The sequence below is a fragment of the Amblyomma mixtum genome, chromosome 2, assembly GCF_055824585.1.
Source record: "Amblyomma mixtum isolate Tamu chromosome 2, ASM5582458v1, whole genome shotgun sequence".
Classification (NCBI taxonomy): Eukaryota; Metazoa; Arthropoda; class Arachnida; order Ixodida; family Ixodidae; genus Amblyomma; species Amblyomma mixtum.
This window is the reverse complement of record NC_143013.1, coordinates 268,851,304-268,865,996: the sequence shown is the minus strand read 5'-3', so window position 1 is coordinate 268,865,996 and position 14,693 is coordinate 268,851,304. Positions and strand designations below refer to the sequence as shown.

At 46.0% G+C, this 14,693-nt stretch overlaps 1 protein-coding gene across 2 annotated transcripts in view; it reads left to right on the top strand.

The window, feature by feature from the left end:
- Positions 1 to 14,693, top strand: part of LOC149363948 (uncharacterized) — a 158,813-nt gene that overhangs the window by 53,706 nt on the left and 90,414 nt on the right. For both annotated transcript variants that reach the window (XM_089570001.1, XM_089570002.1), the window contains exon 3: positions 639 to 945. In XM_089570001.1, the coding sequence (XP_089426127.1) occupies positions 639 to 945 (307 nt within the window). The remainder of the gene's footprint in view (positions 1 to 638; positions 946 to 14,693) is intronic.

The following is a 14,693-nucleotide window of genomic DNA, read 5'->3' as shown; positions in this document are numbered from 1 at the left end:
GCTGGGAGTCATTAAATAAAAAGTGAGGCGCCCCTGGGTAAAAGGACATTCCAAAGCTGCATCATAACGGAACATCTTTGAGTTCCATATGTTAACAAAAATGCTATAATCCAGGAGGACAAGCCTTAGGGAACAGGCAGATACAGAACATCGCTCCTATCTCGACTAGGAAATGTTCTGCTGGTACCCTTATGAGCACAGGCGCTATCGCACACAAAAATGGAGCTTTTCTGCGCCCTTAACTGCTGTAATCACCCCCCCCCCCCCAACTACTACACTATGACTGGTGGCTGTCGTCCACATGAAGTGACGTCATCACTTGGCATGGTCGCACGACCCTTTGACAGTGTCTTTCAATTCCATCAGTCCCTTTGATTCCATCTCACTGTCATGTAACGTGGTACCGTCCGGGTAATTTTCTTTCCAGTTCTCTTTCTTGCCTATTCTGCTTTTTGTCACGTAACGTAAACAAAGGGATATGTAACACAATCCATGGACAGTAGGTCAAATGTTCCCTCATTCAAACTCTTACATGTGATCCCCAAGACACCCTCAAACAACATGACCGCTTTAACAGACGCTTAAACTCACGTCACATGACGTAAACACCCCTCCCACATTTATTTGTTCCCTCACAGGCTTCGTCGGCAGCTGGGCCTCAGCGATGAGGTCATCGCATCCGATGACGCCCACGATGGAGACGTCGATGTCAAGCCAGACGTGGAGGTGACCAAGGTGACGGTGGCAGCGTCGGAGGAGGACGCTAAGCTGCGGCGCGACATCGAGTCCCTGGATGAACTGGCGCTAAAGTTAGAAGACTTGGCTTCGACGCTGCGCGAGGCGCTGCTCCGGGCATGCGCGCAGAGCCCAGCGCTGGCCGACCATGCCCCACCAGGGCCGCCCTACTTCGTACGCCTCCAGTTGCCCATCGTCGCCTTCGTGCAGGTCAGCAAGCGCATGCAGTTTCATCGGCCCTTTTGCTGGCTATTCGCGGGCTGTGCGTTTGATAAACCATGGTTTATGGGGGTTTAACGTCCCAAAGCGACTCAGGCTCTGAGGAAAGCCGTAGTGAAGGGCTCCGGAAATTTCGACCACCTGGGGTTCCTTAACGTGCGCTGACATAGCACAGTACACGGGCCTCTAGCACTTCACTTGCGTAGCATATACTTTGAGGTAAAATAAATAAGAAAGGGAAAGCTTTGTTGACGCGAAAAGGCAAGATTTATTTCAACTTGTGAATCAGACCTCAAGAGCCACAAAAATGCATCGGCCGCAATTACTCCGTGGCTTTGGCGTTTGGCTGCTTTGCCTTAGACACCGAGATCGATTACGGCCCGCGGCGTTCTAACTTCGATGCAGAAAAAATGCAGACTGCAGAAGAAGGCAGGTAATTGAGGCTTCAGCGCGCGGTAAAGAAAGCCTGGTGGTTGAAAATATTCACAACTCCAAGCTATTTGGCTCTCTATATAGCCACTCCTTCGGCTTTGGCAACAAGTACTTCATTAATTTTCTAAAATTTCTAATACTGCTTCAAATTTGATATCACGACAGGTATTAAAGACACATACGAGGCATTGATTGATCGATTGGTTGATTTATTGAATGATTGATTGATTGCACCTCTTGCGCCATTGTACCATATTTTAGTAGTGGCACAAACTGCACCAACAACGTTGATGTTTTAACCTGGCGTAACTACGATCAGCTGCAAAGCTAAAATCTGGAGCTAGCAAAATCACCTAACACGACGTTTTCCAGAATTCTGAAAACATTCATACGCTGCCACTTATAGTTATACTGCGCTGCAGCCTCGGCTGCATTTTCAGCGCCGTTTTCAGGCACGCGGCGAAGCCGGGAAGAAAACCTGTTGCGATCAGTAATATTAATTCGTTTGGCAAGCGGATATGCAGCATGAGAGATTATAAGCTGGGAGCAAAAAAATCGCCGAGTGAACTCCTAGCAGAGCGTGCGCTCTCGCGTTTTTTCAACTCTCGCGCGATCGCTCACTGTCAGCTGTGTAGCGGCCTTTCGACTGCAATTGCCCAGCACCCTTCCAGAAAAGATTCACCCGAACAACGTCAGGTCGAGAGACTCTCCACATCCTTAACGGCGTGAAGCAATCACTAACCTTACAAGCTGAGAGCGCGAAAGATTTCATGCATTCCTAGCAAGCGTGGTATAGGGGATGTTTCCGCGGAAGATTACGGCAGCGCTTAATCGCCTGGCGCTGCGTTAGGGGCGCGGGCTTAAAACTCAGAGAGAATCCGTGTTTAAAGTGGGTTTAGCAGTAGCGGTGGCGAGAGTGGTGTTTTCAAAATCTGGCAGCCCAAAAGGAAAAAAAAAATGTGCGAAACATTCGAAAAAAAAATGCGAAAACTCCCCGTGGTGCTCTGTCTGAGAAACGCAAACACACAAGATAGGGTTTATGTTACTGCGTCTATTCTGTGATATTTTCTTTTCCACGCAGCCAAGTTTCCGTCACAAACCAGCTAGTCCGAATGAAAGTTTTGCATGATGGTATTGTGTGTAAGGTACAGGCAATATCTGGTGTTACCGCACATTGAGACTTGCTTCACCTGTTTGTCTGGACTCTTCTATGCTTAGATTAAATGTGTACCGTTTCTCTCTTCCTCTCTCTCTCACTTGCTGCTGGCTGCTCGAGCAACCCGTTCTGCTAGATTCTGCAGCGCAGGACGGTAATTACAATTTCGCTGCGACACAAAAAACTGGACACATGGACCCCAACGCCGGAAAGTGTCGGCATTTGTACCTTTCGGTATAAGAGAGTCATATGTAGATATGCAGGCCTGTGTCCGCTATAAATGCCGACACAGGCCTGCATATGTACATATGACTCTCTTATCCCCAAGGGCAGATCGCGCAAATGAAAAAAAAAAAACTTAGAGACGTGTGAGCGGTAAAAATCACAAGGCCAAACTGCTGCGCACACATTGCACACCACGATCGTTCCGAGTTTTAGCAAGCAACCTCCAAGATCCCTCTGCCATGACGCATAAGAGGCTTCAGAATTACTTTACCCATAGCTGTGAGATCAAATTTTCATATCATTGCAAATTTTAGCGGGAATAATGTGCGCAATGCTTGTTCGTTTCGGCGCCGCGGTGGGGTGCCAAAGTACAAATTATCCGCCTCTGTTTACTTCGTTACGCTACAAGCCGGCTTGCTTACATCACAACATCGCATTCAATTTCATTTGTTACCTGGCTGGCACGTAACATGAACACCGGTTGCACTGGCAGAGTCCCTGCACAGCACTGGAACAATTGCTAAGTGTAGTTCAACGCGGCGAAATCTCTCTCTCTCCTTCTCCCCCACCCCTCCAGTATTTTCCTGCACACGCAGCATATATAGCCCTGTCATTCCCGCGGCTATGTGCCGTTGTCATGACAGCGGAGAAGGTTCGGAGGTTTAGCCCCCCCACAGGTTTTCTTTATTTTTATTTCCTATAATCTACAGACTCTCCGACGACCTGAGTTATGCACGTTTCGTAAGCACGATGTTTTGTTTGTATCTTACTCGCGGGTCGTCCGCTATTCAAAGACTCATCAGGCCGCTCGGGTTTCGTTTTAGAGCCTCCGGTTCGACGGGCGCCTCACACAAGCCTGGCAGCAATTGGCTTTGTTACGACTAATGGCTGGGACATGTACGCCCTTCAACTCTGACTTCGGATGAGGGAGCTTTCAGGGTGACGCGCGGAAACCTGGAGTGGAGCTATATAGCTTGCGCGCCTGCAGGAAAGTAAAACCGCTTAAGCGCTCCCATGACAAAGAAGTGCGTCGAAAATGGGGGTTCCATTGTACTTAAACCCGCAACTTTTCTCTTTCTCTCACTCGTTTTCGTAGATTCACCAAATTCCTGAACGTCAAGTTTATAGGTCGGTTCTCCCGTTTCTTCAACAAAGCACACGCTTACCAATTTCATCATCTATAAGCCCCTCCAGCATTGAATAATCATTGTCCGAATTTTTGTAACGGTTTGGGGCGAAAAAAAGGAGAGGCGTTTTGACGAAACCGGCTTTCGCAATCTCGCGCTTCGAACAAATCGAACATCACAAGGAGCGTTGTCGAAAGTCGCATGAGTAATAGCTTTCGTCAAAGTCAGCCTAAGAGGCTGCTTATATCGGGATGGTGCGTTTCGTAAATCGAGCAAGCCATGGCAAAGTGAAGGTGTCCTCAAGTGTTATTAGTTGTCTTTAAATGTGCCATCATAACCTACTCTGCGGGATACGTCGCGTTCTTTTCAGCCCCTGTAAATTTCGGTTAAAATGTAGAATCTTCGCAGACGCACATACATACGCACATACTTACGTATGTACACTCGCCGTCAAAAGTAAATGGAAGGCGACTCTGTCAAAAAAATTTAATTTCGTTAAATCTAAAGCATAATGGTCCATGCTTGTTGGTGCACAGTGCAATGCGCAAAATCGCAATTAGGCTGCACATATGTATTCTACGATGCATGAATTGGGGGCCAATGAGTAAATTTTTTCGTGAATATTGCCTTCCATTCACTTTTGACGGCGCCTGTACATGCAGACATACATACCTACATGCATGCATACATACATACATACATACATACATACATACATACATACATACATACATACATACATACATACATACATACATACATACAATGCATACATACCTACATACATACATACATACATACATACATACATACATACATACATACATACATACATACATACATACATACATACAATGCATACATACCTACATACATACATACCTACATACATACATACAATGCATACATACAATGCATACATACATATATACATACATATATACATACATATATACATACATACGTACTTACGTATGTACGTACGTACGTACATACATGCAATCATAAATACATGCATACATAAATGCATGCATACATAAATACATGCATACATAAATACATGCATACATAAATACATGCATACATAAATACATACGTACGTACGTACGTACATACATACATGCATACATGCATGCATGCATGCATACATAAATACATACGTACGTACATACATACATACATACATACATACATACATACATACATACATACATACATACATACATACATAAATACATACGTACGTACGTACGTACATACATACTTGCATGCATGCATACATGCATACATACATACATACATACATACATACATACATACATACATACATACATACATACATACATGCATACATGCATGCATGTATGTATGTATGTATGTATGTATGTATGTATGTATGTATGTATGTATGTATGTATGTATGCATGCATGCATGCATGCATACATACATACATACATACATACATACATACATACATACATACATACATACATACATACATACATACATGCATACATGCATGCATGCATGCATACATAAATACATACGTACATACATACATACATACATACATACATACATACATACATACATACATACATACATACATAAATACATACGTACGTACGTACGTACATACATACTTGCATACATGCATACATGCATACATGCATGCATGCATGCATACATACATACATACATACATACATACATACATACATACATACATACATACATACATACATACATACATACATACATACATACATACATACATACATACATACATACATACATACATACATACATACATACATACATACATACATACATACATACATACATACATACATACATACATACATACATACATACATACATACATACATACATACATACATACATACATACATACATACATGAGCCGCCGCGGTGGCTCAGTGGCTATGGTGCTCGGCTGCTGGCCCGAAAGACGCGGGCTCGATCCCGGCCGCGGCGGTTGAATTTCTTTGGAGGAGAAATTCGAGGCCCGTGTACTGTGCCATGTCAGTGCACGTTAAAGAACCCCAGGTGGTCGAAATTTCCGGAGCCCTCCACTACGGCGTCTCTCATAGCCTCAGTCGCTTTGGGACGTTAAACCCCATAAACCAAACATACATGCATGCATGCATGCATGCACGCACGCACGCACGCACGCACGCGTACGTACAGGCGCGGCCATAAGTAAACGGAGCACGCTATTGCGTTCGAAGTGCAATCACGCTTTCTCGATTGGTAATGAAGAAGCGTTGTTTGTCTACAAGAAAGCCCACCAACCTCCGCTACCAGCATGCGCGTACCACTGCTGGAAATTTCAATTAGGTGACGCTTGAAAAATATTCGAAGACAGTTGCGTGCTCCGTTTACTTTTGTCCGCGCCTGTACATACATACACACACATGCACACGCGCGCACACACGTACGCGCACACACGTACGCGCACGCACACGCGCACACACACACACATACTGTAGTTTTACTGGAACCCATATGAATTTTCCACATACCTCACTAAAGTTTTACTAACTTGCCCTTCGGCTTCGTGACGCCTAAGTTAACAGCTACCAAAACTTCCTCTTCTCCTCTATCCAGTTCCTGTCATCCTTCTCGAAAGGGTGCTGTAATTGAGCTTTCACAGACTCAGGTCACTTTCCGCCGCTGACCACGAACGCTTTCTCCACTTTCGATCCGCCTGTACAACACTCCTGTCCGAAACTCTCCTTCCCACTTGAAAGTGCGATCAGAGCAGCCGTTCCGGAGAAGAAAAGCGACCAGCCCTTGCGCGTCGCCATGTCCCATTCGTTGCGGCAACCTTTAGCGCTGCTCGAAAGCCGCCGGCCCATTGAAAAGCGATGTCCCCAACGCTTATAGATGGGCGGTCCGCTTCTTCAAAATTCAGCACGGACCTTATATGGCGGGAGACGGCACGGAAAACGGCCTGGCTGCAGCGCGCGACGCCAGCAGGCGGCAGTGCGAACTACAAGAGCGTCAGCGGCATCAGCAGCAAGGACAACAGCAGCAGCAACGCAGGCGCAAAGACAGCGAAGAATGCGACGGCGATGACGTCTTGCCTCGCGTCCTTTTCCCTTCTACCCCCGTCAGTTCTGCGATTTCAAACCCAAGCCACCGGATTGGTTGTCGGCCGGACGACAGATGGCGCTGCGTAGCCCCCCCCCCCCCCCCCCCCCTCCCCCCCCGGTGCCAAGGGTATTAGCAGTGTCGCCTCTACGCCGAAGGTATTTCCTGTGCCTCAGGACCTGAAGCTCCGTTTCGTTCGTCCGCTGGGGGAATGCAGGCCGGAATGGTTTTCTTCTTGTGCTGTTTTTGGAAAAGCCGGTGTTTTGTCAGATCGGCTTTGTGATCGAAATAGCTCTCGAACTTGTGCGTCTTCGGTGCAGAAAACTGGAATGGCCTTCGAGCAAAATAGAGGATTCTTTGAGTGCATGGAGGCTTGCGATTAGCGGGAACCGTACTTGGCGTCGAAAACGGCGGCAGGCTTGCTATAGGAATTACGCATACTTCTCTTCTTGTTGTCTTTGTGGGGCGCTTTTTTTTTAATTGTCGGAATATGTCTAATTGCGGAACGGTTATTCTTTTTTTTTCTGCTAAGATAGAAAGAGACAGGGGCTGTTTAATGAAAAACAGATATTTTAGCTGGGGTCAAATAAGCGCTGACATAGTACTCCGCTTTGGGGTGATGGTTTGGGTTTTCTTCTGACTAGTAACGAATAAATAATATGATAGTTCCGCAAAAGTGCCGTAGTTGAATAAACACCTATCTAGAGTGGGGCCATTTTAGCGGTGGCTGTGGCTTCGATGAGGCATTTCTTTTTTCATTATGTAAGCTTCGGCAACTTTTCTCCTACTTGGGTTCTCTAGGTTTAATGTTACCTATACGAGATGTTCATAATCTCTTTTATAATGCTTATTTATACATAAGCGTGTATTCATTGTAACTTTATTCGGCTTGAATTTATACGGTAACTAATTTCTGTACTGTAAGTATTCTATGCCTCGCATGCCACATGCGAAAGCTGGGACCTTCGCCTGCTTGTCGGCGGTGTGAGCAAAGTTACAGCCTCCGCTTGAAGCTTATTCACGCGAGAGAGGCTACGTTTAGTCATAAAATGTTCGATACTTCGCCATACGGAAGCTACTGTATTCGCAACTTTGCTTGGCTGCGCAAACTTATATGGTGTACGCAAGCTGTTCGCAGAATATTTCCTCATTTTTGGGCAGTAGCCTTCGGCCTGCGCTTACTTTTTACTAGTTTTTGCTGGAACGCTTTTGAAGGCCCTGAAGCCCTGACTTGCAGCCTGGAAGGGGGGAGGTGGGGGGGGGGGGGGGTCAGTAAGTTTTGAGCCCTCCACTGTTGCGTCTCTTTCTCTCTCCCTCACTCGTCCCATTTCTAAAATAGTGGTTCAGAAGTACACCGTCTTTACCACAATTACTCCACCTTTAGGTGCGTCGCCAGTAAATACACATTTATAGTTTAGCTTTTTTTTTCCTGTTAATTATACACCCATTAGAAAATGAAGGACGTTGCGGGCAACAGCATCCTTTTGGACAACGCACTATGGTGTACTCAGAAAATTTTGGGTGATGAAAGGTGTGGCAAAGGGTGTAAATCGTGCGAGTACCAATTTTAAAACCTATAAGGGTGTAAAAATTTTATTAAAGTACTATAGAAAGATGAAACTGTGGGAGAAATTAAAACCTGGTAGGCCGAGATGTAGGCACAGCCATCTTATCTTTCCCGAAAAGGGTTCATATGTCTCATTCTTAAAGAAGGGAAATGGATTAAGGAACAGAATAAGGTGGATGATGGAGATTAATAATTCCCAAGATTTTGGGTGACAGGGGTCACGAGGAATAGGAGGGCATTAACTGGAGACCACTATAAAAGATTTTTGTCGTACCGTGGGCTTGACACAGCTAATAATTTTGACGATGGTAACAAAGGTAATGAGAGTGACGTCCAGCTGCGAAGAAAATAGCTAGGAGGAGGTCGAGGTGAGCGGCAAGCCGGCTCGTGCACTGTAGGAGTAAATGGGAGTAAAATGAAGTAAGATCTCCTCTAGCGCACTCCCTTTTTCCAGGACAACTTAGTCTGTTTTACTCCCATATAGGCGTGTTAAATAGCTTACCTCCTCTTTACTCCTATATACGCGTATTAAAGTAACAGCTTACCCCCTCTTTACTCCCATATATGCGTGTTAAAGTAACAGCGTACTGCCTCTTTACTCCCATATAAGCGTGTTAAAGTAACAGCTTACTCCCTCTTTACTCCCATATATGCGTGTTAAAGTAACAGCATACTCCCTCTTTACTCCTATATATGCGTGTTAAAGTGACAGCTTACTCCTCTTTACTCCCATATATGCGTGTTAAAGTAACAACCTACTCCCTCTGTATCCCATAGAGGTGTGTACGTGTTAAAGTAACAACTTACTCCCTCTTTACTCACATAGAGGCGCGTACTTGTTAAAGTAACAGCTTACTCCCTCTTTACTCCCGTATATGGGTATTCGGGTTAAAGTAACAGCCTACTCCCTTTTTGCTCCCATGTAGGCGTGTCCGCGTGTAGTGTACCGAAAGGTCGACCAGGCGCAGCATACGCCGCTGTGAGACGACCTGTGAGCGAGAGAAAAGCTGGGAAGTGAGCTAAGCGGAAACATCAAAGAAAAAAAAGAGAATAACATCTTGAGTGATGGCTATGGGAGGAGTGTCCCACTTATATACAAAGTTCAATCGACCGCGCCTATGAGACGAAAAAAAGAACAAACAGGCAACAAGCAAGTCCAACAAGCGCTGTCGATCCACTCGCGTTTCCAGGAGGCCGCGCATTTCCATCTTTCCTGCCTTTTTGCCCCTTTCGTTCGCTCGCTGGCACGAAGCGAGCGGGTGGGCGACGGGTTTTTGAAACCAGGCAAGCGCGTATAGCTCGTCTGTGTGACTTCGCGCGCCGACTAAGAAGTCCAGAAAACTAAGTCCATGCGCTCACCCAGCGCACCGGCGCGGCAGACCATCCTGACTGCTTCTGCTGTTCGTGCAACAGCCCCCTGCAGTGACCGCTCTAAACCGGTCAATAAGCCGATGCGCGGGCGAGTTGGGTGGCCGGCCGCTTTTAAGGAGAGCTCAGGCCAACCGACCGCTGCCACCAGCCGGCGTGGGACGCTTAGCGTTCAGCTCATATGGAAGGAACCGAAGAAACGCTGCAGTTAGGAGCGCTTGAGAAAAAGAAAAAAAAATACTGAGAAATTTAAGCTGTTCGCTTTTCTTCGTCTTCTTTCGTTTTGTACTATTCGTGCTTTGCTTCTTGCAACGCCCGCTTCAGTACGTATGTCACCCGGAGTATGTGCGGCGCGAAGGCGAATTGAGCGAGGTCCACACGGAGGCGACCGTTCGAAGAGGAGTTTGCTTTTGGAATAACTGCGTCGAAATTGGTTTAGGTGCTCGGGCAGCCTCTGAACTCTCGCAAGGTTTTGTTGGTTTTTTTTGCAACTTTACATTTGCTGATTTTGTTTCTTTGCCTCGCATCTGCTTATCTTCGTTCCCCCGTGTCTTTTCCTTGGGTCTTTGCTTTCACCGGTTGTATATTTATTCTCCGAGACGAGCTGCAGGCTATGCGCGCACACGGAAGGCAGGAAGGTCTTGCCTGTGCGGCTAGTTGTGCTTTCCTATTCGTTGTTTTTTGTTTTTCTTCTTTTCTTTGGTTATTAGGGAGTGAACGGGGGAAATTTAGGCTTTCTTGAGCGAAATAGCTGTCGCTTTTAAGTCAACTTTTCCGTCGTTCCACCCCATTCCACCTGCGAGAGAGAAGATCAGGCTTTACGGCACTTTTTCTACTGCTGCAGCTGGTTAGAGGGCATTCTCGATGCTCCGCTGCATCAAGAGCAGAAACGGTGCTCTTTGAATTGGCACGGCGTTGCGTTACAGGGGTGGTGGGGGCAAAACGCGGCTCAAATTTGCAAATCGTTTTATTATTTTCTTATTCAGAGATACCAAAAGCAAATATTCCCGAATCATTCCTTGCCGCCCTGGCATCAGACTCGCCAAATATGAAAAGGCCAGCTCAATAGGAGCGTAGTAAAATGTAACTAAATATCAAACCGCAAAATGCCGCAATTCGTCCCTCCTTTCTTTCTATCGCTCCCCTCTTTCTTCACCCTTCGCTGTCCTCTCCCTCTTTCTTCATTTCCACTAGCCGCAGCTCAGGCGCTTCAAGCTTCGGTGGCAGATGCCACGGCTAGCAACATCTTTTCCTTCCGTTTTTTTCTTTATTGGACATTGAATAAAAACCTCGAATATAATAATAATAAATTTGTGCCACCCCATGGAAAAATGTCAATGCATGAGCCAAAATGAGACGCCCTTACAAACTCAGGATATTACTCATCCTTGCAATGAATGCACTCGAAGTTGGCTTCGTGGACAACTTAGACCAGCTGTGGGAGTTTGTTTGAATGATAGACAGGTTACGAAGCCCGAACCCGGTATACTGTTTAGTTCCATGGCTCACTACACTCTACGTAGTTCTACCGTCGGCCTCTGCGGTGGCTACGCGACGGTCATCGCAATTTTATTTTTTAGTCTCGTGGTTGTTCTTTAGCTCAACTATGTTAAACTGACATGCCATTTTGTTCTATTCGTGATGCGTGAATACGAGGTTCTGAATGTAAATGTAGGCTGGACCAAACAGAACTTTATCCATTGTCACAATTTGTTGTACAAACAGCATTTCGTGCCCACCGGACACAGTTCGACGCTGAGGTTCGTAAGACTGGCACTGACACTGCTTGCGCCTCTCCAAGGCTTTCTTCATGTTTTCCACGCTCTTGTAGGCATTCATTGTTTTCTTTTATAACGTTCAGACCATCGTAAAGAGGGGGAAAACATTTTAAGGCTCTATAGCAAGCAATAAAACCACTGCATTTCCTATAGCCCCTCCAGAACGCCACAACGTCACGTTTTGCTCTACATGCAGCCTGCTGCTAGAATAATCCTCCCTTAATTACCCGAGGCGCGAAAATTCTTAAAACTTATCCTCATATAAGAACAGGAACCAGTTGTAGTAACCAACTAATTGCGTTAATTAAGGATGCTAGGCTTATTAAGCTGCGCAGTTTTGAAAAACATGGCGTGCAGAATTTCGCCCCTTTTAAACCGCTTTCTCAATCACCAAGGCTCACTCCCTCAACTTTTTCCTCGGCTTTATAAAGGTAAATATTGTCGACCTCAAATTAAATTCTAGCGGACACGTGTCGGGTCATACCACCTAAGCATCAATTTAATGTGGTGAAAAATTTAGAAGTTAGGAGGCGCTAAGTAATAAAATGTCGCGTTTTGCCCCTCTTTCACCGACGCTGAACTATAGAGGAACAAGGAGCTGATTTTGGAGCGGATGCGCACTTCAGGATTCAGGACTGTCAGGTATAGCGCGTGCGTTTCAATGACCATGAACTCAGCAGCGATCGAAGGGGTCAGCTGCACCTCGTGTGGCAACGTCTAGAATAAGGTATATGCATGGTAGGTTAGCTCATTTAAGGGCCGCATTTCTCTGAAGACAGAAAGGAGCAGCATCCTGGAGACTGAGATTGCAAGCTACGTTAAACAAACAAAAAAATTGACCGTGGTTTAGCTCTTGTTAAACCTGGAGTGACGTGAGAGCTCCGCCGAGCCGCCTACCTACTTATACAGCTGCGACACCTCTCCCCCTCTCCACTCCCCCCCCCCCGCCCCACTCGACACCGCGCATGCACATAGCTGTTGCAGCTCGGTTCCGTCGGTGCGCCGCGCCGCCGGCTGCAGCAGCTGTTCCGCACCACGTGACCAACCACGTGACCAACGGCGCCGCCACGGCACGCTGAAGGCTCGAAGAGCTGGCGTTGTGTAGTTCTCGCTACAAAAGATACTCCAGATGCCCGAAGTTAATCAGGAGCCCTTCACAGCGACGTGCCTTGTAATATTCAGTCTTTCTTCATCCTGTGAAAAGTCATGAACTTGACCAAGCCATGGTGCCTGAAAGCTAACAAGCAATGATCACGACCAAAAAATGACTGCCGTACTGTTAACTGTTGTGCCAATGTACTGTTCTAGGAGAAATGGAAACTGTTATATGATGTCCTCGTTCCTCACCCCGTACTCACAAACTTACTCTATGCTTACCTTTTCCCTTCCTTTACTTGACAGCGCATAAACATGTTTCAGAAACCATTCTTTTACTCAAATGTGACCGTTTCTGGAGCTTATCGAGTCGAAAATGATTTCCACGGGTGCTACAGGAGCCGTATTTCGCGACCTAGAAGCAAGCCCCTTGTCCTGTACATCTTTGACGTAGACTGTACAGCACGTCAGTTATTGCCTTGGAGGTGGCTCAGTGGTTATGGTGCTCGGCTGCTGACCCAAAAGACGCGGGTTCGATCCCGGCCGCGGTGGCTAGAATTTCTTTGGAGGAGAAATTCTAGAGGCCCGTGTACTGTGCGATGTCAGTGCACGTTAAAGAACCCCAGGTGGTCGAAATTTCCGGAGCCCTTCACTACGGCGTCTCTCATAGCCTTAGTCGCTTCGGGACGTTAAACCCCATAAACCAAACCAAACCAGTTATTGCCTTGGACTCGCCCTGCAGACGTCTCGAAACAAACGGAAGAAACCCTCTCAAGAGAAAAAGAGAGAGGATGTGAGGGTACGCGTGTTGGCGGTCACTTTTTTCGCCTTCGCGAGGCCGGTTAACGCGACTCTAATGAGCCGAGTGATTGATCGCACTACCCGGACGCATCTCAATCGACTTCGACCGCCGCCACGGAGCTATTCAGATCGGCCCCTTGCTGAGACGCTTTGTTTTGTATGCGTGTCCTTATACTTAGTTCTCGCTTAGTGCGCGCACGGTACACCGTGCAGTCTTTGTTTTCTTTTTCTTTTGCGAGATGGTCACATGCAAATGACGGCTTTGCGCGGTCGCTATAAAAATTGCAGCTGAAAATCGTTATATACTTTGTTAGCGCTCGTTTTCAAGTCTGCAAAAAAGAACAGAAACAAAGTTAACGATGAAGTGAATGAACTTGTCGGTGTTAAGTACCACCTTTGTAAATGTGTATGAGTAGGCGTGTACGTATATGTAGAAGGGAGACGTGAAAAAATGGCAGAGTGACCCGTGATGGTAACTTTAGGAATCCCAGTTTCGTGGAGCTCGAGAAAACTAGAAAACGTGTGATCAATGAAGGGTATTACCAATTCCAAGTAGCACGTCTAGTGGGAAGGCTGATTAATGACTGATACACAAAGCCTAATAAGCAGTTCGTCTACTTCTTCCAGTTAAAGCTTGGATAATTAAAGGCATTTATGTAAATCTCACCAATGTAAATGTCGCAATTTTTTATTTCCTTTTCTGTTTTCGGTGGGCAATGTTCTGATGAGCGATTTCAGTTTTATGCAAAAGTATAAAACCAAAGGCAATGGCGGATGAAAAAATGGTGCGGAGAATGATTTGTTAATATTTCTCGTTATTGATGACTTATGCAGCCTGATTCATAGACAGATCCGCTGTCATCTTTGTCAATGGTAGGGTGAGCCGAAATAAATATAATGGCACCAGATTGGCTACTGTATATGCGATTCCAGTATTCAGGCAAGTACGATTTGGGACGAAATAAGTCCGTCAGGTAAAGGCCAGGAGCCTGATAAACAGAAAAAAAGAAGCTGTAATACAGTAACTGTGCGACGTATAGAATTTCAGTTTGTGCTTCTATATTTATCACCT